This window comes from Brachyhypopomus gauderio, chromosome 7, assembly GCF_052324685.1.
Source record: "Brachyhypopomus gauderio isolate BG-103 chromosome 7, BGAUD_0.2, whole genome shotgun sequence".
In the NCBI taxonomy this organism is placed as follows: Eukaryota; Metazoa; Chordata; class Actinopteri; order Gymnotiformes; family Hypopomidae; genus Brachyhypopomus; species Brachyhypopomus gauderio.
The window spans coordinates 4,038,746-4,065,037 of record NC_135217.1 but is presented as its reverse complement, the minus strand read 5'-3'; the positions used below and the strand labels follow the sequence as shown (position 1 = coordinate 4,065,037).

Sequence of the window (26,292 nt, the reverse complement as noted above, 5' to 3'; positions counted from 1 at the left end):
GGGGTTGGGGACCTCAATGTGACAGACTCCTCCACCAAGGGCACTACCCGTCCCGGGGTGTCAACAGGACCAAGTGCCCCGAACCCACGTCGATGGGCGGATCCGAAGCTCTCAGTCACGCGTCTGAGAGATGACCACCCTCGGTGGAGAGTCTGCCACGAACAGCCTAAAACACCCTTCCTGGGAAGACTGGGGAAAGCACGTTAGACAGACACACTGGGACATTTACAAACACACAAACAGGTACATTTACACACAGAGGCACAAGAGGGAAAAGGGGATTTGGCAAACACACATACATACATACGAACACCGGGACAGACAAATACGTAAACGGCGCCAGGCTGCGCACCAGGAGGAGAGCGGCCAGCGGGGAGAACCCAGGAGCTGCGGGAGCTGCAGGCGTTGCGGTGGGTGGTCCTCTCCCCGCCCTCGCCGCAAACCCACCACCGGGTGCGGCGCAGCTGGCGGACGCTCTTGCAGCCTTCCCGGTCGGCACGCTACAGGCTTCTTTGGGAGCCCTTGGGGGGCGTGTCGTGGGGTAGGCCTGCCGACCCGCCCTCTCTCTCTCTGGGGAATCACATCAGGGAAATCCCCTTCCTCCCCGCGCTTCCTCACTGGACCTGACAGCGGGAGTCTCCTCGGTCTCCATCTCCTCCTCCTCGCTGCCCAGGCTCCAGTTCATGGGCTCTGCCGGGCTCTCACCCCAGGAGTAGTCCATAGCGCTCACCTCCGAACTGTTCCTCCCCCTTACAGTCTTGGCGGAGTGCTCAGAGAGAGAGACGAACTCCCCTCATCCTCCGTATACGGCTCGCTATCCATGGACTCGGAGACACCCGAGCACACGGAGGGAGGATAGTCTTCCTCATCGCCCTCACCTTAGTACACGGTGGGGGCGGAGCATATGGAGAGGGGATAGTCCTCCTCCTCTTCGCCCGTACCGTAGTACTCGGCGCATACGGAGGGAGGGTAGTCTTCTTCCTCTTCGCCTTCACCGTAGTAATCGGCGGGAGCAGAGTATATGGAGGGAGGACGGTCTTCTTCCTCTTCACCTTCACCGTAGTCTACGGTGGGGGCGGAACACACAGAAGGAGGAGAGTCCTCTTCCTCCTCTTCACCCCCACCGTAATCCACGATGGGGGTGGAGCACACCGAAGGAGGATAGCCTTCCTCCTCCTCTCCTCGTAATACTCGGTGGGGGCGGAGCACATGGAGGGCGGATGGTTTCTTCCTCCTCTTTCTCCTCGCTCGGAGAGTCCTCTCCCTCAAACTTGCACTCCGGGGTTTTCTCGGTGGTGCAGATCTCGAAGGCACCTACCCTCAGAGGTGAGAGGTCTCGGGAAGGAGAGGGGTCTCGCTCCCTCCACATCCGTTCCGCGGCCTCGCGGTAATAATCCGCCATCTCCGCGGTGGAGCTCTCCTGAGCCTGACGCAGCATGAGCGAACATACCGGGTCCTGCTGCATCATCTCAGGAGTCACTGTGGCTTTGCGGTGCTGGGCAGGGGAAGAGGCATGGTGTCGCTTGCTGGGTCTCTGGCCCTTCTTTGCCCGGGTGGCGTAGCCTGGCATTCTGTCTCTGATTCGGCTCGTCGTTCTGTCACGTCCGGAGCGTGGCGAAGGACGAGACAGAAAATCCTTCTTGACTGAACGGACGTAACGTTTATTAGAACAAATAGTGCAGACAGCGCACATAGAACACAGAAACACACAGAAACGGGTATGACTCAGACAACGACGAGCACAGGACACTGCGCGAACGCACATTAAATAGACAAACCACATAAACCCCACATGATGACGAGACGAGCCACAGGTGAGACGGATGATCACAAGACATAACCGCACCCACGGAGATCCACAGACGCAGACAACTAGACGCAGACAACGTAAACAGACGCCCAAAGCGAGGGGTCGGGGACCTCAACGTGACAGATAGCCCCTGACCTGTCCAATAAAACCCCGCCTCTCTTCAAATCTGGTCCACCCACTACTCTGCCTGAGGCCAGAGTATTACAATTATTTGCATTGACCATTTAGGAAAATCTGAGAAAAATAATAATAATTTGGAAAATGGTGTATAATTCAAGATTTCATAATTTCATTCATTTGTATTTTTTGATCTATAAGCAATAATCACCTTTTTCCACATCTCATCTCTGGTCTTGTTGCAGTCTCCGGTTCCTGGGAGATCCACTAAGACAACATGCTTCAAAATGTCTTTGCAGCTTGGAATCTTGATCGTCACACTGGCTACTATAGGCCAGTAACATCCTCCGGGGCTCGATTCATCATGCTTAATATAGCACTCAATTGCTTCAGAGAAATCTGATGCCTGATGGTGCATATATAAATAAGCATAAAGCTTGAAACTCTTTCATATTTGTAGTTACAGTATATGATTCAATCATTCAAAATAACATTCTCAATAAGCAACACCTACTCACATTCTCATTTGTGATTTGTTTTAATCCCGAGGTGAGAAACTCTGGAATTTCTGTGAAATTATCAGCGTTCATGAGTTCCTGTAAGGTCTTAGAAGCACCATCATTTCCATACAGTGCTTTTATCTTTTCATCTGCCATTGTTATGTTATTTGAGTCATCATTGTCCTGTCCTTGAGAATCTGTGCGAGCCTCTGACACGATACTCAGAAGGTCCTTCAGCTCATCTTCCCAGTCCTGAAAGACATTGTGTTTTCAAAAACACATTCAGAAACCATTGTGGACAGACTTGCATAGTATAAGCGAAGCACACAAGTTATGTGTTCAGGTTTTTGTTTTTTGCAGTGACTCTGGCTGCACACAAAATAGCTTTGTCAAAGTCTCGTTATACTGTGTTTTATGTCACTGATATGTCAAGGTTTCATTATACTGTGGTTTATGTCACTGATTTGTCAAGGTTTCATTATACTGTGTTTTATGTCACTGATTTGTCAAGGTTTCATTATACTGTGTTTTATGTTACTGATTTGTCAAGGTCTCGTTATACTGTGGTTTATGTCACTGATTTAAAGTGAGAGAGCAAACCACAAGAGGGCTGTTATTTACTATGATGGCTATAGCAAATAATCGCTGTATTTATTTCTAAATAACTCACTCCCTCACTCACTATCTCCCTCCTATTAGCACTCCCTTTCCTGCCCTATGCCGTTCTGTCTGGTCATCAGCATTGGTTTGATGCTGTTCATTTGCAGGCGATTTCTGTTGAGGCTGTGATTGGGGTTCGTTCGACTACATTCTTTTGGAGGTGGATCCACTTGGTGGCCAGCTCTTTGCAGTGGCTTTCAGAGTTTATCGTATTCCGCGCTTACACGCTTGTAATCCATTACAGCGGGTTATGTAATTCGCGGTCTCTCCGTGGTTTGGCTCCATATTTTGTGACTGATACCTCTGAGACTAGCACTCGGCCTGGGTGTCTAGTAATTCTGGACTTGGGTTACCGGGTGTTTCCACTTTCGTGCGCTCTCTACCGGGCCTACAATCGCCTCGCCGTGCTGGGGTGGCTCCGGCTGTTGTTCTGCTATCTTTTTATGGTGTTTTATTATAGTGCACTCGCACGTGGTGCCGACTCCGCCAACGGAGGTACTACTGGGAGCGGGCCGAGTGTCGTCCCTGCATACGGCTGTGTGTGTGTGTGTGTGTGTGCGTGCGTGCGTGCATGTGTGTGTGTGTGTGTGCCTGCTTGTGCGTGTGTGGGTGTGTGTGTAAGTGGGTATCAATTCCTTGTTTTGACTTTATTGGTTTGGTTTGTTTATCTTCTTGTGGTGTGGAGTTGGTCAGTTGCTTTGTTTCATTTGCTTTATTTTCTTTGGGCCTTGGGTTCCTCCTGGGGGGTGGTTGGGGCGTTTGTGGTGCCCTTGTGGGGGGGTGATATCTGCGGTGCCCTCTGGGATGTATTATGTGAGTCAAGTGTGTAACTTTTGTTTGTGGTGTGTGATCACTGGATTTTGGGGGATTGTCTTGCTGCTGCCTGGTGTGCTCAGCCATTCTTTGGGGGGGGGTAGGTACAAGGCCAATCATTATTTCTTTGTTCTCTTGGTAGGAGCAGGGACTAACCGCAGGGTGGTGGTGGGAGTTTACATCCGCGAGTTCACCCGTAAGGTCGTGTAGGGTCACTGGGGTGTGAAGTCAGCGCATCTTACCTGTGGGTTTGTTGAACCACCTTGGTGGCGACAAGCATCCCTCTGGTAAGCCCCTCCCTGCCTATTTGAGTTATTTTCTATTCTGTAGTCTTTGTGATTTTGTGCTTGACCATACCCAATGTGTGAGTGAGTTGGTGTGTGTTTGGGTCCAACCATTTCTTAATAGATTAAAAGAAAGATATAGATATAATTGAAGCCTTTTTGATAAACATTTCTATCCTGACCCTGTCTGTCGTAATTGCAACAACCTGAAGTGTGTGGGAACCCTGGTAATCTGGGACTAATTTGGGGAGGTTGGGTGACCAAATTCACTGTCCCTCGGAAGCTTATACCCCGGGGGTGGCGTAGTCGGAGTCACTGTCTGGCCATACCACTACATTTGTATCATTAACAGTTCTTCATTTTTCATCTTTTCCAGAAGGGTAAAAAAGGAAGGTTACCGTTTTGGAGATAAATTTAATCTCAGCCATGTATTTGGAATCTATCACATTGGCTTCAATCTGTACAATAACTGATGTACAGGCTTTGATGTATCCGGATGGCAGCAGGAATCTCTCCCCCAGAACAGCGTTGATCAGTGAGCTCTTGCCAGCTCCAGTCATTCCATACAATCCCACAGTCGTTTTCTTCATCTCGTTCAATGAATCATCCAATTTTAATATGCTTTCCCTGTGCACAAAATGCATAAAATGAGACGATTTTACTTTTTTTTGCCAATTAGATAATGTACTTATGATCTGTACCATTAACCTTATGCTGCAGATTCGCACACCCGGTGGCCATTTTTAACATTTTTGACATAGTTCACATTAAAACTAGATATCTCAAGTTGTACATATAGGAAAATTATCATTCATGGCTCAAACTGAAGTAGGCAGTTGGGGGAACATATTAATACACTTCAGTATCATATTCACATAATTTGGTTCATTTTAGAGCCTCTATTGCAGATGCTAATATGCCAGCAATGTCAAAAATGCTGACTTGAACTTGAACATGACTGGAATGTATATTCACATAGTTATTCAAATGTGGTATCAGAAATTACAATAAATTTCGCTAGGGTCTTTTCTAACAACACAGAAAAAATGGAGCAAATCCATGCAAGCATTGAAAAGTTATTCAGCTTTATCCAAGGTATGTCAAGTGCACCACACCCATGTCTAAATATGCCACACCCAACACACACCATTAGCCAACTAAGCTAACATGCCAACAAATTCCTTACACGAAACCGAGGAGCTACGACAAACAACAACGCTGCACGTATTACAGCAAGACCAGAAAATTCCAATGACTAAATTTCATGTCCAAATATGAACGTTATGATATCATATTTATGTCCAATATAGTCCGACAGCATAAGCTAGGTTACCGTAGCCAACTCCGGTAGCATCCGACACGATACAGAGTGCTGCAGCACTCAAACGCTCTAAAACTGTTTATAATCTAACGCTTAGTTAATGTTTAGTATTAGAATATATATTTTGTACAATATCGCTTATGAAAAATTATCCATTGTCACTCACAGTACGTAGAATCGCGTCGTAGCCGGTGTACCATCTCACTTCCGGGTTGGCGAAAATTCCGAAAATTGCCCATATATTCCACACAAAGTAATCCGTTTATGTTCAAAAGTATCCACAATCCACATAAAAACGAACAAAATAATCCATGGCAGCTTCAGTTTCGCCGAACAGTGTGTTCTGGGGAGCTTAGCTTAGGTTAGCAAAGGGTTAGCTTATGTTGCTATGCTAGCGGCCGAAATAGGAAATGAAGCGCCAGTTTCCGAGGGCTCAATTTAAAAATATACTTGACCAATCATGTCATATGAGGGCTGGTTAGCTTCGGAAGGATGTACACTATTGGTTAGAACAGCTTTCAATCACTTCTGAGGCTCCAGCTTGTCTCTGTGGGCTTATTGGTTCACCCTCCCCCCCTCCCCTTCGCACCTCGCCGTGGGAGAGGTTGTAAAACCTGTCATTCAAAGTCACTACCCCACTTTAGACCAATAAAAACCACTCAAATCAAAGCAGAACCGCTGCAGCTTTGTAATGAGGGATCAAATCAGCGTTAAAAACGCTTCTGTGACGCTTAGGGGGCAGATTTGTCGGAGTGTCTCATTCAGGAAGCGGATTTTGGAAAATTTTGCAGTGAGGTGAGCAAGCTTTTTAAGGTACTTAACCACAACGGATCTACGCTGTTAAGGTCTTAAATTAAAGCCTTATTAGTAAACGATTTTTAGGTGACAAAACATTAAGACATTTCACAACATAAATATGTTTTGTAAACGGATATGTCGGGAGACCCCCTCGCGGGGTGCACTTTTGTGGTCAACTTCAAAGCCGGATATCTCGCGATCGGCTGCACGTAGACGGCTGAAACTCGGTAGGCATGTAGATGGGATAGGAAATTTTGATTTAAGCGCTTTTGTTCGGAGATTCATTAATGTTTAATATGTTTTATATCGCCGTAAAGGAGCTGGGCCCGCCGGCGGGCCCACTAGGGGGCGCTTCTGCTAAAGAATATAAGAGTACCTGATGTATTGATGAAAGTCAGATGTCTTACTGAGACCATCATCAACCTTTTTCATTTTTTCTTTGGCTATTCTAATATTTCTTGTCACTAAAAAAAATTTGAAAATGAAAGGCAAGTTTGAACCACAAGTACAGAACCTATCCCAAAATGTTCGAAACGCTAAGTAATTTGTAAAATTTTGTTAAATTTATGTTACATTTATGAACATTGTTAAATTTGAATGTTTCATAACTTAAGTGTATTCTGCCCAATTCATAAGTCACTAAGTTCTTAACTTGAAGCTCATGTGCAGTTCTACCTCAAATAGGATAGAGGGCGCAAATTTTCATTTAAAAAAAACATACTGGCTCCAAGTACAGCATTAGCACATTTGCTATAAAAACATGAAATCATGGAAATTAAGTGCATCTCTTATACAACATCCAATGTCAACAAAAAGCAAAGCTGCTAACTTGATTTATGTAGTCAGTATGTTCCTAAATCTCTGAGATCATACATATCGGGAATTTGTATGTATTTGCATATGTTAAATCTACACTGTAAAAATAACATTTTTTAACAGATATTTACTGTAAATAAATACAGTATTTTTCTGTCTTTTTCATAATAAGAGAATATACCTGTAAAATACAGGAAAATGACTTTTTTTAAGAAAACACCTTTAAATATACGGTCAAAGTCTGTAAATTTAAATTACAAGAATTTCTTGTTTTATAACAGGATTGTATATTTTTTTAAGGGTCTTGAGTTTTAATTTAGTAGTTATCAGTGTAAAAATGCAGTTTTCAGTGTAAAAACACAGAACAATGCCTTTTGTAACTTCACAGTAATTTTCCATTTTTAAACAGTAAATGAAATTAAGAAATTATATTGAACCAAAAACAACAGCCTAACATCTACATTTGACCATGGAATTATAGTGAATTAAGATTTGAAGTAAAATATTATGTAAAATTTCCCATTTCCAATTCTCTAAATATACATTAATAACTCTGCTACCAAAAAAGCTGTAAATTGAATTACATACACAAAGTACTGAACAACAGCCTTTTATTTGAAATGACATTTAAAGCAAGAAGTTTAGAACGCAATACTACTCCACTCTGCTCAAGCAAGTGAATAATATAAAATATTTGGTCCCTCAATCCTCAATCCTGGGCAATCAAGGGCTTTTTGTCAGAAGGCGCAAAGATATAAGGCATTAGGAGATTTTTTTCAGAAAGGCCCATAAGATAACCTGTTAAAACTTTGCAATATATAGCAATAAGTTTGCGGAGGGGGGTCAGAGAAATATTGTGTGTGTGTGTGTGTGTGTGTGTGTGTGTGTGTGTGTGTGTGAGTGAGTGAGTGAGAGAGAGAGAGAGAGAGAGAAGATCGATCTATCCATCCATTCATCCATCAGGAAACAGGGGTGATTTTCCCGAAACGTTCTACTTCTTAACCTCGTACGTTTCATACGAGGTTACGAAGTACTTAGCGCTACGAACGTTTCGGGAAACCCACCCCAGATCAGCAAACAGTTCTGTGTGGTGATTGGACAGAATCGTGGGCGCCTGGTCTGTTCAGCCAATGAATGCCGAGAAGCACTAGTTTGAATTTGAGCGCCAGGTGCCTGGAGACATTACGTTCCGTTATTCACGGAATCGCAGGTAAAGGCGAGACCGACTGAAGCACCGAAGCACCAGTTCACGCCAAGTGTCTGTGTTCAATATCAACTGAAGGTACGTCTTAGTTTTTTTTTTTTTCTAAAATCGCTGCTTTGCCGTGAGTGTTTAATTATTTTATTATGAGTAGCATTCTGACGACAGGTTGTTGTCTGACACGTTGTGTTATAGTAGTTTTGGTTTCAAACGTGTTTTAGCCAGTTTATTTTAATCTGTTCATGGCGTTTTTTATCACATTATTTAATGGTTGTTTATTTTCAAAGCGCCCAATCTTAACGTCTTCACTCATGTTTCGTCCTGGAATTACAAGAGGCTCGTAATACAGGAGAACTGTTTAGTCAGACAGTTGTGAAACGAAGTAGTGTCAATTTCAAGCATTTTAAAGTACTTTAGCCTAAATTCCAGCACTTTTCAAACCTGAAACACAAAGCAACATTAAAATTGGTCAGGTAAATGTTCCTTCCCGTTTTTGAGGGGTGTTTCTTTATAACTATCACATATCATTACTGACAACACTGCAAAGAATGTGACGCGGTGTGCAGAGTCGCGCGCTAAGGTCAGTCTCAAAAGTATAAACTAGGGATGCACCGAAAATTCGGCCACCGAAAATTTTCGGCCGAAATGGCTTAAATTTGCATTTTCGGTTTTCGGCCGAAATACTTTCATCACGAAACAACACGGCCGAAACAATGTGCTGTGATGACGCAAGCAAAAATCGCCACCTGCACGCGCTTATTTGGATAAAGCTAGCAAAAAAGTTTTCCAGTGATGGCGCCGAGGCAAAGGACATTACACCAAAAATTATGGAACTGTTGCCTTAGACGATCAGCCGTTCTCTGTCGTAGGGATTTCGTAGGCTAATGGAGCACATTGAGCCCCGTTATGTTTTGCCGAGCAGACGACATTTCTCAGAAGTGTGTTTACCTGAGCTGTTTAATGTTGTTGCAACTCACGTCACGTTTTTATGAGAGAATTTATATTTATCTTTCAGGCCAGTCAGTTATAATTAAATTTAACTCGTATAAAATACATATATTTATCCTCTCAGATAAAAACGGTCTGCAAGCGAGTTTAATTTAATTAGTGGTCGGCCGTTGTCAGCGGTATCGCCGTTAACGGCCCACCACTAATTTTATTTTATAATATGCATTACTGTAATGTCAGTGCTAAATAAATATTTACAAATCAAATTTTGTAGTTGATTTATTCTTTGAATAGCAATGCCTTGATTTTAGTGAGGTTAGCCATAAATCCAATGTTACTTGGCATAATGTATTTCGGTGTTTCGGTTTTCGGCTTTCGGCCTTGGTTTCCTCATTTTCGGTTTTCGGTTTCGGCTAAGAATTTTCATTTCGGTGCATCCCTAGTATAAACATAGTTAAAATGAGCACAGCCAGGCCAAGTGTTTAATCAACTTTAAATAAATACTTCTAATGTCTTTTTTTAGGTTGTACAGACAAACAGCATTTTACAGAGTATACCTAACTTTTAGAAAAAACTGCAAGTTTTTGTGCTTTTATGTTGGCTATGTTGCTTTTGTGATGCTGAGCTCTAGCTATAAAAAGTTTGTGCTATTACCAGAAAAGAGAGCTTTTGTTTGTATTTTATTCTTTAACCTTATTTTTCTATTATTTACTTATGTTTTATTATTATTTATTATTACTAAATGTTGAGAGAACACAGCCTTGCACAAAATGTTTGCACTATTATTACTTGTACACGTGTTATCTAACTTTAGATTTCATCTATTGTTGAATAAACCTGCAAAATATTTGGAATTATTCTGGATTCATTACACAGTAAAAAACAAAACAAATTAACATGCTGCTGTTCAGAGAGACATTACATTTCTGTATTTGAATCTTAATTTATTGTGTTTCACATTGATATCAGGATATCCAACAATGTTAAAGTGTTGAAATGTAAATTAATTAGACCGGCAGCCTCCTTAAAAATAACGCAAACCAGTATCCTTTGCCAGTGTGGTAGTGTTTTTTCCATGTACGGAATGAGGGAATATAAAAATAAGTCAGATCTTTCCCTTTTGTTCATAGCTTGCTTTGACAAGCTCTAAAAGCAGACAGCACTCAGTGAAGTTCTTTCTGACCCTACCGGTACTTGTCCATCCTCAAAGCAAAGTTGGCATCTGTGGTGCTCTTTCTTGGCATGACACCCTGCTGCTCACAAATAGTTCCCTCTTGTCTAAGTCTAGCTTCTACAATTTTCTCCCAGATCTTCAATGTGTGGCTCATCAACTTAATTCCATTGTAGTTGTTACAACTCTGTACATCACCCTTGTTCTTAAAAATGGGTACCAGCACACCTCTCCTCCATTCCTCTGGCATTTTCTCACTCTCAACCATACCATTGAATAGTTGAGACAAAGACCTCACTGCTATCTCTCCTAGAGATTTCCGTACCTCCACTGGTATGCCATCAGGTCCATCTGCCTTCCTTTCTTCATCCCATCCAAAACTTTCCAAACTGTACTCTTTGTTCCATTTCATTCTCTTCATTCATTAGATCCACAAAGTACTCCTTCCATCTTCTCATCACACTCTCCTCACTTGTTAAAACATTACCATTCCTATCCTTAACAAGTCTAACCCAGCGCCTTTAACAGCTCCTCTTTTAACTCTTTACCACATTCCTTCCTTCTTCAGTTTCCACCATTTGGTCTTCTCTGGTTTGACTTTTTTTTTACATAATTCTACACACCACCATACGATGCTATTTGGCCACACTCTCTCCTGTCACAATCTTATAGTCTCCAATCTCTGTCGTGTTTCGTCTTCTACACAGAATGTAGTCTACTTGTGTACTCCTCCCTCCACTCATAGGTCACCCTATGTTCCTTTTTGGAAATAAGTGTTGACTACAGCCATTTCCATCCTCTTGGCAGAATCCACCACTATCTGTCCTTCCTGGTTCCTTTCCTTGACACCAAACCTACCCATTGCTTCCTCATCATCTGTTTCCTTCACCATGTCCATATAGGTCTGTTACAATCACCACTCTCTCCTCACTGGGAATACTTTCACTTCATCTAGATCCTTCCAAAACTTCTCTTTTTCCTCTTCCTCACATCCAACCTGTGGAGCATAACCACTGGCAACATTCAATGTCAGACCTTCTACTTCTATCTTCAGACACATCACCCTATCTACACTTGTTTCACCTCTACTATGTTCTTTGCTAACTCCTCTTTCAAGACTAGTATGTGCACACAAGATCAAGGCACCAGTATGAGTAATACTATTTCACTACTTAACTTGATAAACAGCTATGTTTTCTGGTTATGTATACAAACATTTGTATGACTTTTAAATGGTCCCATGATGAGCTTATGTGCAGTCACTTTTGAAAGTTGTTCCACTTTAAGCAATCACAAACTCCAATAAAAGCCTGGTCAGAAATGGATGGGTTTACTTTAGAAACTGAATAATGGGGCAAGAACTCTACAGCTGCAAGCCCTGTAAAAATGTAGGTACGAGTCAAAACCATACACAGCTGCCAAAATCAGGCCCAATTCTGACCAACATTCCTCGTATCTTCCTGGATGTCAAACAAAACTGTCTGATATTTGGGGTTATTGTGATTTCAGAATTGTTTTGCACTTTACGTTACAATGTTATGCATTCTAAATTGATTACAAAGTGCACATGATGTCCCAGAATTACTATATAGCCTACAGGTTGCAGGTTAAAACAAACATTTGATTTTCTCTTTTCACAGATGCTGCAGTGGGCACTGGTTTAATGATGCTGTAACGATCTGCGCGTGGCAGAACAGGGAGGCGGACACAAACGCTGAGGAGAGCGAGATTTATTCTAAGGAATTCCAAAGACGTGGTCAAGGTAACAGGTGCGGGTCAAAACGGGCAGGCAATCCGGAATTGTGAATTACAAACACAACTAGGAGGACTCACGGACCAGGCAGGAACACACGGAGATCATGGAGAAAACAACGAGACATGAAACGGAAAACTACGAACGTTAGAGATCACAAGGAACATGAATGCACAAAACAACCGATAACCAGACATGGGAAATACAAGGACTATAAATACACAGGACTAGACCAGGACCAGGTAACAACACTGATGACAAGGGCGTGGAAGTCAATGGGAAACCATAGAAACAGACAAGCTGGGCGGGACTAACCGGCAAGGAACTACAGACACGAGGAACAGGGAAGCTGGAGTGACAGGTAGGAGAGGGGGCATAGCCCTACGTGACAGATGCCTAACAAGATCATTGAGAGAAACTGCCATAATGTTCAAAACCTGGAGTTATGGAATTTTCTTCCTTCTGGATGTGTCCTAATACGACATCTTTTTTGATAAAGTTAATGATAAACTTTTATGTAGTGACAGCTAACAGTGAGTGAACTGGGACTGAACACAAGTGCACAGTGATAATGAAGTGATGTTGTTCTATGAGATATTTGATGTGATCGTTTCATATAGCTAGGTGCAATTCTTAAAATAATTTCAGCACCCTTACCATCTTACTGTTACTGTTGAAAATGCCTTAAACAACTGTGTGTAAGCCCTTTTATGATCTGTAACGATTATTGAAGTATTAGATTCTGTGATTGGCCCTTGTGCTTTGTATTAGCCAATTAAAAGTTCTCGTTGTAGAAGCATATTCAGTGTAGCTAAATTTTTCAAGTTGTTGATTTTCTACTGGGTGTGTAAATGAAACAAAGAAACATTTTTCCCAAGCAATCCTAATCTGAATCTTTTAATTGGCACGTGCTGCTACAGTCCATACTACACAATAAACTGAGAATGATATAAGATAACTAGTGCTGTTAGTTCACATTATTGTTTATATTTTAGAATCCCATTTAATATAAATCTTTTCAACCTCGAGAACATTGTAAAAATCCATAGTAACTATCTTTTTGTGTTTTTTTATATATTTTTTAGAGTCAGTTCAGTTGTCATGATTGTTGAAGTTCAACTGTCAAAATAAAGAGATTGAAAGTATGTATTATGGCTGAGCTTTTATTTCTTTTATTGTTTTGGTTAATGTTTTTACATTGTTTTAAATGTTGTTTGTTAATTTATGTAAGTACACCATTCTTTTATCTGCTGAAATAAAAGGTAACTGTAAAATGTTCATGTAAGCTGGAATTTAATGACCAAAATAACCACAAAAATATTTATGTTTACAGAAATGTATTGTAATATTGGTAGTTTTAACAGAAACTTAAGATGTTAATACATCCCAAGCACCGTAAATTAATAGGAAAGAGTAGCATATTTATTGGACCATTGGATGTTAAATTAAACACATAACTTTTGAAACTACTTTTATATAGGGTTAAAAATATATAATTTTACATTATTTTTGTGTATTTAAAAAGCAGAATCCAATTATTTTAATGTTGAAATCTCATTGATAAACAGTACATTGTAAGAGTTTGTGCGTTGATCAACCAACATTTAACAGTTATCCACTGTAAGTTTATAGGATATGAACATATATTCACAGATTACCTCTGTACTTTGACAAGTTCATTTGTAGATCGTTTAAATAATACCATGAAGTAACCTAATTATGCTGTTATTTTAACATTCTAGCTGTGTTTTCTTACAACGAAAATTTGCAATTTTACTCAAATTTGGCTGTGAAATTACAAAGAATAAATACAGGGAAAATCTGTAATTTTACAGTAATTCATTGTTGAATTATGTGTGGTATTTTACTGTAATTTTACGGTAACTGTTTGGCAACTTTTGCTGCCGGACATGTTACCGTTTTTTTACGACTTTTTTTTTTTTACAGTGTAGCTAATACATAATATAATATACATTATTTTTTATATATCTCAACAACTGATAGTGGTACAGCATTATTTGGGAAACCTTTCATTTTTTACATATATTTAAACATTTTTATATAGTTGTTAATATATGCAGAAAAATCTGTGTGAAGCTTACTATCAACTGTGTTAATCGAGGTGGCCGATTTATGTTTTTTAAGTGCCACATGTGGAGCAGAGAGGTTTTCACTTTCGTGTGCCCGTTTATGTCCTGTTCAAAACAAACAAACAAAATAACATGAGTATTGCATTCGTGTGAATATCTTAATTCAGATTGTTTCACTTAATTCAGATTGAGACTGTAAACAACTGCCAGTACGAACAAAATGTAGACACAGCCGTGTCAGGGCAGTCAACGTGCAGATTACCTTCTTCATCCATTTGTAGAATGACTCCCTGAAAAAACAAAACAGAATGGCAGACATGCATATGATGTCCAAGTTCATCCTCAAGGGATTCAATGCAGTTGGTATAGCCAGGTCACCTCTTCAGCACCTCTATGATTACTCAAGCACCCAGCGTCATTAATTTTATATTTGCCATATTGATCTTCTCCAGAGTGAATTACACATGCTTATCAGTACGACTGTGTGAGCTCCTTGGTATTGGATTCCACAGTCTTTTATTCACAATATGGATCCAACTAGCGTTAAGCTGTGTGATAAGGGACTGTATCCTCTTATTTTAAAAATCAAATTTAGATAGATAGATTACTCATATCTATTTTGCTACTACCTGTAATAAAATGAGAAGAGAAACAAGAGGAGGGAGAAAGAAAGAGACGGAGTCCAAATACAAATAACTGGATAATTCAAGCAATAAATATAGATTAAAACCAGCGATACAGACAACATCTCACACAGACAACACCTCACACACTACTGTTCTGTTCAGACAGTGGTATAGATAACACCACATACATTACTGTGCTGTTCAGACAGTGGTATAGATAACACCACACACATTACTGTGCTGTTCAGACAGTGGTATAGACAACACCTCACAAACTACTGAGTGATCAGCTCTAGACGGAGCTCCCGCAATCAGCAGTGATGATCTACAGCTGTCTTCCTCCTTACTTAAAGAAGATCGCTGCAGTATCTCACTGCTGAGTTGTTCAGCCTCCATGCTGTGCGTTGGTCAGCCATTCTCTCTAGTGATGGGATTTTCGGCTCTATTTTGAGATGCGGCTCTAATGGCTCTTCTTACTGTGGACAGCCGGCTCTTTCGGCTCCCAAATGGCTCCCCATATATATTTTTTACATTATTAATTAATTAATATCTTAAACCTAATTTTATAACATTTTGTTTCATTATTGACATTGTTAAGCACTTGTGATGAGTAAAAATGCTGCTGTAACGGTGGGGCTGTAGTATCATCAAGGGGCGGACACATATGCGAAGCAGACTGTACAATCATAGAGTTTATTACGCGTTCTACCTTGCCTGAGGACACGCAAGTAGAACGCGAACGACGAGGCATGACGAACAGAGTACACACACTTAAACTCTAAGACAGTGGAAACAACAAAGGCATTAGACTGGACTAAACACGAGCACAACTAACAGTAGTAAACATTGACATGAACAGGCACACGTGACGCAAGAAACAACCATACACGAACACAAAATCTAAATACAAAACAGAACTAAGAGAACGTAATAAAAGCACAAGGGACCGTACATGAACAAGATACACGCACTCAACCAAACCTTTAACTTAAACCACGTCATAGAACTACACGAACAAGCAACACGCACTCTAGACAAACCTGTAACATAAACCACGTTATCGAACTACATGAACAAGCAACACGCACTCTAGACAAACCTGTAACATAAACCACGTTATCGAACTACATGAACAAGCAACACGCACTCTAGACAAACCTGTAACATAAACCACGTTATCGAACTACATGAACAAGCAACACGCACTCAACCAAACCCTTAACATAAACCACGTTACACAACACAGAGACCAAACATACCGAAAACCCAAAACACCACGTATCAGAAAAGGGAGAGAGACATAAACTGTAAGAAAACTTGAAGGTAATCAAAGACCAACCAAGACAAAGTATAACCAGGAGCTAGAGTACCGGTAATGATGCCCGAAGGTAAGTAGAGACATAGGATGTATATATACACACACTCACTGAAAACCAAGATTAGCTAACACAGTACAGCTGGACGGGGGGGGCGTGATAACAACGAGTTACAAGAAAGGGGGCGGAGCCAGACGTGACAGCTGCATTACAGTGCTTTATAAATAAACCTTTTATTGTAACCAATTATTAAATTATCACAAAAAAGCACCACTTCCACAATAATAACTTAAAATAAATTAAACAGTTATAAATACAGTACAATCACCCACCACAATACGAAAAAGTATTAAAGCAGCTTCATAACAAAAAAGGTGTCACAATACAAATATCAAATACAGTGCTTTTAAATTAAAGTATAAAACTATGAAGGATAAAAAGACCATGTGAACAACCCCAGTTTTAAACTACTAGACATGGAGAACTCACTGTATTAAATACAAATACCCACGACAGTACGAAAAAGTATTAAAGTAGCTTCATAATAAAAAGCAACCATAACACAAGTATCACTTACAGTGCTATTAAATTAAAGTATAAAAATATGAAGGATAAGACTGAGACGGAGGGACAGCGAGATACTGAAGGAAAAAAACGGCTCCCAAATAGGATCCTAAAACGGCTCCCCTTGTGGAACCAGTTCCAGTCGTTCACTTCAAAGAGCTCTTAGCGCCGGATCGTTCGCCAACGACACATCAAGTTCTCTCAGTCTCAAGTTGCATGGTGTCTCGTCACCAGTGTCTCCCTCCTTCCCTGTTTGTTCGAGTACTTCACTCCTGCGCCCCTCCCTGGCCTCCCTCAAGTTTTCCTCTGTTACTTCTCTGACTGGTTTTGGGTTTAGTTTGGGAAGGGTTTCGAGTTTGTCGCGGCGTATGCCAGCTACCCAGCTACCCAGCTACTTCCCCTTGCGTCTTTTGTTCGTTTTCGTTTTGCCTTCATTTCTTCCCTTCACTACGCGTTGGGTTTTCTGTGTCTTTTGAGATTTCATTTCGTTTATTCTCCCGTGTTGTTACCACGGTCCAGTTTTCATTTCATCTTTGATTGATTCCGCGTTTAGTTGCCCTTTTTCCCCGTTGCTCTACGGTGGTTTGACCGCGCTGCTTTCAGTATCTTATAGGTTCAGCCCCATTTCCATACGCCTCGTGTTGGGTACAGTGCTCGTGTCCCAACGGGTTACTCTATGCATATATTTCCTCAAAAATATAGCTTTAATTATCACTATTCTTAGACAATATAGATAACACCTGGCTCTCTTTGTTTAGTTCAGAATTGTCATATAATTATAATAAACAACTATATAAATGGTAACTTGCAGGTTGCTGAACTTGTTGAACGACTAATGGATGCGTTATCTACTAAATCATAACATACAATTGCCTTTTCTGGAGAATGAGCACTGCCTACAGGACTTAGGTTTCGTTTCTAGTGAGCTGCCACCATTTCCTGCCGACAACTGACGTGGCAACTGGCAATATTTTTGAAATTTGGACAGCGCATATTTTTATCTTCATAATGGTGCAGGTTCCGATTCAACTTTCAGGATGGTCACTGCTCACATCATCCTATCCAACATATAAGTATATATGTTATATATATAAGTAGTGTGAGCAGGAATTATTGGGCGAAAATTGATGTGGAGGACATTTCACCCCAATAACTCCCAAAACTATGCCTATAATTCCTCAAAAATATAGCTTTAATTACTACTGCTCTACCACTTAGACAATATACAGTAGATAACACATTAAACATTAATCTGACAGCAAACAAATAGCAGCAAAGTTTGACCTAAAAAGATGTAAACAGATTGTTTTTAAAATGCATTGCTACTCACTGTATATAGTTGTGCTGAACAGAAGAGTTGTAATAGCTGTATAAATGATGATACATGGATTGCTGAAGACAAGCAGACTACAAATGGGTGTAGTGTGTACTCATAATTTATGAGAAAAGGATTGGTACACCAACATGAGATCATCACCCACAGGACTTAAAGAAACAGTAAATTATTTTTTTACCGCCAAAAGGTTAAACTGTCCTGTTGACCACGAACAAGACAGTTTAACCATATAATATGGTAATTGTTGGCTAATGTAGAATAATTCAGATTAATCAAAATTCAGACTAGGTTTAGAATAAACATATAAACAAACATATATACAGTGGGGAAAATAAGTGTCACGCATGGCCTCGCCCCCTCCCTTAGCTGTCACTCCATGTTTCCTCGTGTCTGTGTTCCTTGCCTGTTTATCCCACCCTGCTCGTTGTCTCCGTGATTCCTCGTTTGTTACCACACCCCGTGTCATTGCCGTCACCTGTTCCTAGTTTAGTTTCATGTATATCAGTCCCTGCAATTCCCCTGTCTGGTTATCTGTGGTTTTGTTCATGCTGTTGGTTTGTGCTTTCCTGTTCGCCGTTTCATCTTGCTCGTGAGTTTGCTCTGTGTTTCCCCGTTGTGTTTAGTATGCCTGTGTACCTCTGTTATTCCGACTGCCCTCCCGTGTTGAACCCGGACTGGTTATCTGACAACAAAGATGGTATTCCCTTTAATAAATCTCGCTCTTCTCAGCGTTTGTGTCCGTCCCCTCGCTCTGCAGCGCGAGCTGAGTTACAATAAGTATTTGAACACCCTGCGACTTTGCAAGTTCTCCCACTTATGGAGGGGAAATTCTCATCTTGACTCGGAAATTCTCGTCACTTCGTTCGCAGGATGCAGGGTTATTAACTGTTCCTAGGATCAAAAAAATCCCAGCAGGTGGAAGAGCCTTTTCTTTTAAAGCTCCACAACTGTGGAATAATCTTCCTGCCTTTATTCGGGACTCAGACACAGTCTCAATGTTTAAAACTCGATTAAAGACTCATCTGTTTAGTTTGGCCTTTGAATAATCTATAAACATATTTACCACATCACATATCTTTCTTCTCCGAGGTTCACCTGGGGAGTAACACTGCAGTCGGAGCCTACAATACCAGTATTTGATCTTAGATGCATGTCCACTGTGAGAGACATAATCTATATATTAAAAAAGGGAAATCACAATGTATGATTTTAAGTAATTTATTTGTGTGTTACTGCTGCAAATACGTATTTGAACACCTGTGAAAATCAAGGTTAATATTTGGTACAGTGGCCTTTGGTTGCAATTATAAAGGTCAAACGTTTCCTGTAGTTTTTCACCAGGTTTGCACACACTTCAGCAGGGACTTTGGCCCATTCCTCCACACAGATCTTCTCCAGATCAGCCAGGTTTCTGGTCTGTCGTTGAGAAACACAGAGTTTGAGCTCCCTCCAAAGATATTCTCTAGGGTTAGGTCTGGACACTAGCTAAGCCACTCCAGAACCCTGATATGCTTCTTACGGAGCCACTCCTTGGTTATCTTGGCTGTGTGCTTTGGGTCATTGTCATGTTGAAAGACCCAGCCACGACCCATTTTCAATGCTCTAACTGAGGGAAGGAGGTTGTTCCCCAAAATCTCGCAATACATGGCCCCCGTCATCCTCTCCTTAATACAGTGCAGTCGTCCTGTCCCATGTGCAGAAAAACACCCCAAAGCGTGATGCTTCCACCCCCATGATTCATAGTAGGGATGGTGTGAAGAAATAAAAATAAGAAATAAGGAAGAATGTACAGAACATGAGGAAACAGAACACCTGATGGTCCAACGAGGGGTAGCGCTGACATCACCAGGCAATGCTGTCACCAGAGATCAATCAGACCTTACGTCTTCAATTCTTTCACGAATACTTACGTAATTAGATGTAGTTATTATAAAGGCATAGAGAGGAGTAGCTCTCTCTTGCAGACATTTTGAGTGTTTGTAACGGAGATCTCTGGATCGAGCCATTTTCATTTTTCATTAATATTTTAATTATTTCTATTGAAATGAAAAATGAAATGTGCCATATTTGTCAATTGTGACTTTCACCTCAATTGAAATGTTTCCTCTGCATTTACCCATCTGTGCAGTTAACACACACACACTAGTGATTACTAGGGGGCTGTGGTGCACACGTGCCCAGAGCAGGTGGGCAGTCCTAACCCAGGACCCAGGGAGCACTTGGGGTTAGGTGCTTTGCTCAAGGGCACCTCAGTCATGGCCTCAGGTCTGGGAATCGATCCCACGACCCTCCAGTCCCCTAACCACCAGACCATGACTTAAACTTTATTTTACTTTAATAGCTTATCCATCTCTGACTGTTCATGCTCACCACTAAGGTTCCAATTACACTACAGCAGGGATGGGCAACTGGAGGCCTGCAAATAGATCAATAATAATTTAATAATTAAAAGAAAAAAAAACCGATCGAGCAGGACTTTTTTGTTCTTGTCACGTAGGGCTACGCCCCCCTCTCCCGTGTCGGTGTTGTTCCTTGCCCGGTTATCCCGCCCTGCGTGTCTGTTGTCCTGGTTTCCCTCTGTCTGCCACGCCCGTGTCGTCAGTGTGTTCAGTTGTGTCTAGTTTAGTCCTGTGTACTTGTATCTCTGTGTTTTGCCCGTTGTCGGTTATTTGTGGTTTGTTCGGTTTTGTGGATTATCTGTCATCGCTGTTCTGGTATTTTCCGTCTCCGTTGTGTTTCTCCATTGTGAATGGCTCTCCTGTTACGACTCCTGCCTGTCCTGTTGACCACTTGGACGGCTCTCCCGTTTTGACCCGTGCCTGTACAAACGACTTCGCCTATGGAACTCCCCTTATTTAATCTCGCTCTTCTCAGCGTTTGTGTCCGCCTCCTCGCTCCGCAGCGCGCTACGCATTACACTTCTTTGATATGAAGGAGTTCAAATTCCTTTTTGCACTTTTTTATTAAGCAAATGTTTTGTCTTTGTTGCTTATTAAGGACATGTTAATGCATTTATATGCAGAAAATAGATGTATGTTGGTGCAATAAACATACAGATCTGAATTCATTTAAAATGTGTTCTTATTGAGAATAATTTGTAGTGTCTTTCATATCCAATTATTTGAAGTGCGTGGTCATGTGGCCCTCCAATAATTTTTTGGCCCTCTTTATCATGGAGGTTGCCCATCCCTGCACTACAGTATGGGGTCACTGTGCAGTGGTGCTTGAGCCTCATGGTATTTTGACCAAAGCACGTCACAGTCATCATATCACCATATCACCAAACTAAATCACAAATAACAACAACTTTGAACAAATCACATAAGGATTAAGCTGGCATGCATAAATCACTTTTATTGTCCATCTAGATACCACAACAGTTGTATATAATCCCCCATGTCCTATCTGACACTACAGTAAATGATGCATTACAATTGGAGAAACAAAATATAACGGCGAGGAGTAGACAGGATGACGAAACAAGCACTTGACAAAGTGGCCATTATTATCTAAAGCACTTGTCACATGAACAACGTATAAGATTTAACATAGCTAGAGACAACACTTATGCGGACTCAAAGGTGAGCAACTTGACATGACATCGACACACACACACACACACACACACACACACATATATATATACACTACTAGTGTTGTCAAAAATATCGATATATCGATATGTATCGATACTGAACATTCTGAAACGGTACAATACTCGTTTCTCTTAAGTATCGATTCTTTTTACATAAAATGCGCTTTCGTTTGACCCACCCAAGCTGCCGTAATGCACAGGACACTTTGTAATGCTAATATGGCAGCTAAAGCAAACGCAGTGCTGTTGGATTCGAAGCAGATACAGATGGAAAACTGAAGGACATGAACAAGCCCGCAAGCGGTGCTTTTGGAACATTTCAACGAAGGGCGCTAAAGCCTGGTTGAGTGACCATAGCGCTCGACTCCGCGCGCACCTCGCGTGAACCTCCGAGAACGGTGGAGGCTTTATACTTTCCGCTTTGCAGTGTTGTCCGAAACTATATGTGGTAGTATAAAAGAAACACCCCTCAAAACAGGGGAATGAACACTTACCTGACGAATTTTAATGCTGCTTTGTGTTTCAGGTTTGAAAAGTGCTGCAATTTAGGCTAAAGTACTTGAAAATGTTGAAATTGTAACTACTTCGTTTCACAACAAATATCTGTCTGACTGAACAGTTTTCTTGTATTACATTAACAAATACGAGCCTCTTGTAATTCCAGGATGAAACATGAGAGAACGTGAAGACTAACGTCTTGGGCGTTTGAAAATAAACAACCATTAAATAATGTGATTAAAAGCGCAATATTTCGAATCATTTCGAGTATATGTATAAATATTTAACTTAATTAAGTTTAACGTGCTGGGAAATATTGGTACAAGCGCTTGAATTGAACCCTGCAAACATGACTTTGTTCATTGCGCTGACGCGCGGCGCGCGCGAAGTTACAAAATTCGAGAGGTGCACGACCTCGCGTGCGCCGCGCTTCAGCGCGATGAACAAAATCATGTTTGCAGGGTTCATACACCTTGTGGAATTCAAACACTTGTATGTCACTTTCAAGGTCCATTTCAATATTTCCCAGCACGAGCAAAGACACTTTGTCAGAGGTTTAAAGACGTCCACTGAAAAGCCAGAATGAAAGTTTTAGCGAAGTCTTTTTTAAACGTCTATTACTGCCGTTCAGTTGCAGTTTTTGCACGTCCTGACATCCAATAAAGGTCCTAGTCAGACGTTCAGATAGAAAACTCGTCATAGACGTTCATGTTAACTTAAAAGGTTAAGGTCCTAGTCACACTGTCAGATTTTGAACCAGTTTTGAACGTCCACCAGACATGCAAAAATGGGTCTGGACTGACCGACGTGATACAGACTTGATTTTAACGTCTTTCTGACGTCGCATGTTTGTTGGGATAAGTTAAATATTTATACATATACTCGAAATTATTCGCTTTTTATCACATTATTTAATGGTTGTTTATTTTCAAAACGCTCAATCGTAATGTCTTCACGTTCTCTCATGTTTCATCCTGTAATTACAAGATGCTCGTATTTGTTAACACAAAAGAACTGTTCAGTCAGACAGATATTTGTTGTGAAATGAAGTTACAATTTCAAGCATTTTCAAACACAAAGCAACATTCATTTGTTTGTTTATAAAAAAAAATAAAAAGGCTTTAAAACGGAAATTAGCACCGTATCTGACTTTGGTATCGAATTTCAATATTTTTTTAAGTATCGTATCGAAGTTGTAATTCTTAGTATTGTGACAAGCCTATACACTACTCAAAAAAATAAAGGGAACACTCAAATAACACATCCTAGATCTGAATGAATGAAATATTCTCACTGAATACTTTGTTCTGTACAAAGTTGAATGTGCTGACAACAAAATCACACAAAAATCATCAATGGAAATCAAATTTATTAACCAATGGAGGCCAGGATTTGGAGCCACACACAAAATTAAAGTGGAAAAACACACTACAGGCTGATCCAACTTTGATGTAATGTCCTTAATAGGCTACTGTGTATGTAGTTGCAGTTGAAACAGTTGTATAAATTATGATATGCAGGTAGCTGAACTTGTATGTAAGTAATAGCCAAATGGGGGTGGTGTCTACTGAATCATAAGGCATGAAAACAGCGGCAGCACACAGGAAAATGAAACCTAAGTCCGGTATGCAGCGCTCATTCTCCAGAAAAGGCGATTGAACAAGTTTAGCTACCTGCATATCATCCTTTATAGAGCGGTGTCAACTGCTCTTCTGTTCAACACAACTACATACACAGTAAGTAGCATAACATATTTTAACAATCTGTTTACATCTTTTTTGTTCAGATTTTGTTGATGCTTGTTTGTTTTGATGCCAGATTAATGTATAAGGATGTTATCTATATTGTCTGAGTAGCAGAGCAGTGTTAATAAAAGATAATTTTGAGGAAGCATAGGCATAATTTTGATGAAATACTGGGGTGACATGTCCTCCACATCACTACCCCCCTTCATTTAATTCCTGCTCACTACTTATACACTGTTAGATAGGATGGTGTGAGCAGTAACCACTCAGAAATGGGACTTGCACCATTGAGAACGTAAAAATACACTGAAGGGTTCAGATTCAGAACATAGTTACTGACCAAGTTGTCACGTCAGTTGTCAGCTGGAAATTGCGGCAGGTCACAAGAAAACGAAACCTAAGTCCTGTAGGCAGCGCACATTCTCCAGAAATGGCGATTGTACATGATATGATTTAGTAGACGCCACACCCATTTGTTGTCGGTTATTACTTTTATACAAGTTCAGCAACCTGCAAATCTCCTTTAGTTGTTTATTATAATTTTAAATCACCTTTGTTTATTATAATTATAGCAGAATTGTAACGTGGCTTGCGCCACGGAGCGAGGAGACGGACACAAATGCTGAGATGAGCGAGATTTAATACAGGGAATACCAAAACCAGGGTCAATAAAACAGGCAGGGGTCATAACGTTGAAGCAATCCGAACAAGAACGAAAAACAGGCATGACAAAACAGAAACCAGGAGGACTCACGAACTAGGCAGGAACAAACGGATGACGGAAAACACAGGGATTGAGACGGGGATACAACGAACAGGACTTCAAAACTGGCTGATGAAACAAACCGACTGATGAGACAAAGCACAAACAAACAGCATGAACAAAACCACGGATGACTCGACTGGGGAATGACGGGACTTAAATACATAGAACCGAAACAAGGAACAGGTGATGATAATGACACGGGGGTGTGGCAATAAACAAGGGAATCACGATATAAACGAGTGGGGCGGGATCAACAGGCACGGGACACAGACACAAGGGAACCTGGAGTGACAGCCAAGGGAGGGGCGAGGCCATACGTGACAAGAATGCTGAATATAGGAGATTTTTTTACATTTTACACACTGCGTTGTAGGAAACCTAAACATTATGGTTACATAATTCAAAGGCACTATGAGTTATACATGCTTTTTCTGTGTCTGTAACGGCGCATATTAACACACCCTCCATACGGTGTAGGACGAACTACACGAGACCCGAGTGATAGTGAGACGAACCACAGGTGAGACCGATGAACATACTCACGTTAGAGTCCTGCACCGGGTCGGATACCGGTACGGGCAAATAGATGCTGAAACGGGTGGGTTTTATACATACCGCAATTTAACGGGTGGGTATGCGGGCAGGTAAGTTAAATACGGATTTCAGCTAAGCCAAACGAGGATGAAGTTTCAGCATACATCGAACTCAAGCCACCTAAGGACGAATCGTTCGATGTTCTTTTGTGATGGAAAGAACACCAAGATGATTTCCCCAACCTGGCAACAACTGCCCGAAGTGTCCTCTCCATCCCCGCATCCAGCGCTGCGAGTGAGAGATTTTTCCTCCGCTGGTTTTGTGATCCAAGAGCGCAGAACGCAGCTCAAACCTGGGACTGTGGACGACATACTGTTCCTGCACAGTAACCTAGGATAGATTTGTGAACCTATGCGATTTTTTTTGTTGTTATTCTGTCATTTGTTCCCTCTCGTTTTGCATTGTGTTATGGCACCGGTTGACTACATAAATTTTCTTGCGTTTTACCAGTTGCTACATTTAGGGCGTACTCACACTAGGCTCTGTGATCCGGGCCCGGGCACGGTTGCCTGCCGAAGCACGGTTCGTTTGGCTAGTGTGAGCGCTCCAACCGTGCCTGGGCCCGGATCAGTTAACCGTGCTCGGGCCCGCTTTGAAGAGGTGGGCCAGGGCACGATTCATGTGGACTCGGGCACGGTTCGCTTCTAGTGTGAGCGCTATCCGTGCCCGGGCCCGCTTGGTGCCTCGTCTGATTGGTTCATTTCGCTGGAACTCAAACATGACATCAGTGATGCGACGCTCACGTTAAACAGTCATAGCGGCAAAGCGATTAGCAGACAATCGTTGTGTTAAATTATCGATAAATCTGTGCTTGCACCGTGTTTCTGCACTCCCAAAACGACTCCAAAAATACAATAAAAAGAGAATCGTGAACTCTATAGTGTTGTGCGAGCACGCTTTTTTCCAAATAAAGCGGCGTTGTGATGACGTAAGCGTGCTCGGGCCGGGTTGCTGAAGCGAGTGTGAGTGC

General features: G+C 41.3%; 2 protein-coding genes across 6 annotated transcripts in view; one reads left to right on the top strand and one right to left on the bottom strand.

The window, feature by feature from the left end:
• The window catches only part of LOC143518504 (nuclear GTPase SLIP-GC-like), a 40,649-nt gene extending 22,432 nt beyond the window's left edge, over positions 1-18,217 (bottom strand). The window contains exons 1-7 of the mRNA XM_077011006.1: positions 18,119-18,217; positions 14,545-14,572; positions 14,295-14,387; positions 6,680-6,767; positions 4,583-4,811; positions 2,446-2,679; positions 2,139-2,333 (exon numbers count right to left, since the gene is read on the bottom strand). Coding sequence (XP_076867121.1) covers positions 2,139-2,333; positions 2,446-2,679; positions 4,583-4,811; positions 6,680-6,767; positions 14,295-14,387; positions 14,545-14,557 — 852 coding nt within the window. The 5' untranslated portion in view covers positions 14,558-14,572; positions 18,119-18,217. The remainder of the gene's footprint in view (positions 1-2,138; positions 2,334-2,445; positions 2,680-4,582; positions 4,812-6,679; positions 6,768-14,294; positions 14,388-14,544; positions 14,573-18,118) is intronic.
• Positions 1-26,292, top strand: part of LOC143518509 (nuclear GTPase SLIP-GC-like) — a 160,387-nt gene that overhangs the window by 119,295 nt on the left and 14,800 nt on the right. For 4 of the 5 annotated variants that reach the window (XM_077011016.1, XM_077011019.1, XM_077011018.1 and 1 more), the window contains exon 1: positions 23,832-23,953. The exons of the other annotated variant lie outside the window; for it this stretch is intronic. The gene's annotated coding sequence lies outside the window, so the exon portion shown is untranslated. Of the gene's footprint in view, positions 1-23,831; positions 23,954-26,292 lie in introns of those variants that run through there. 5 annotated transcript variants of the gene reach the window in all.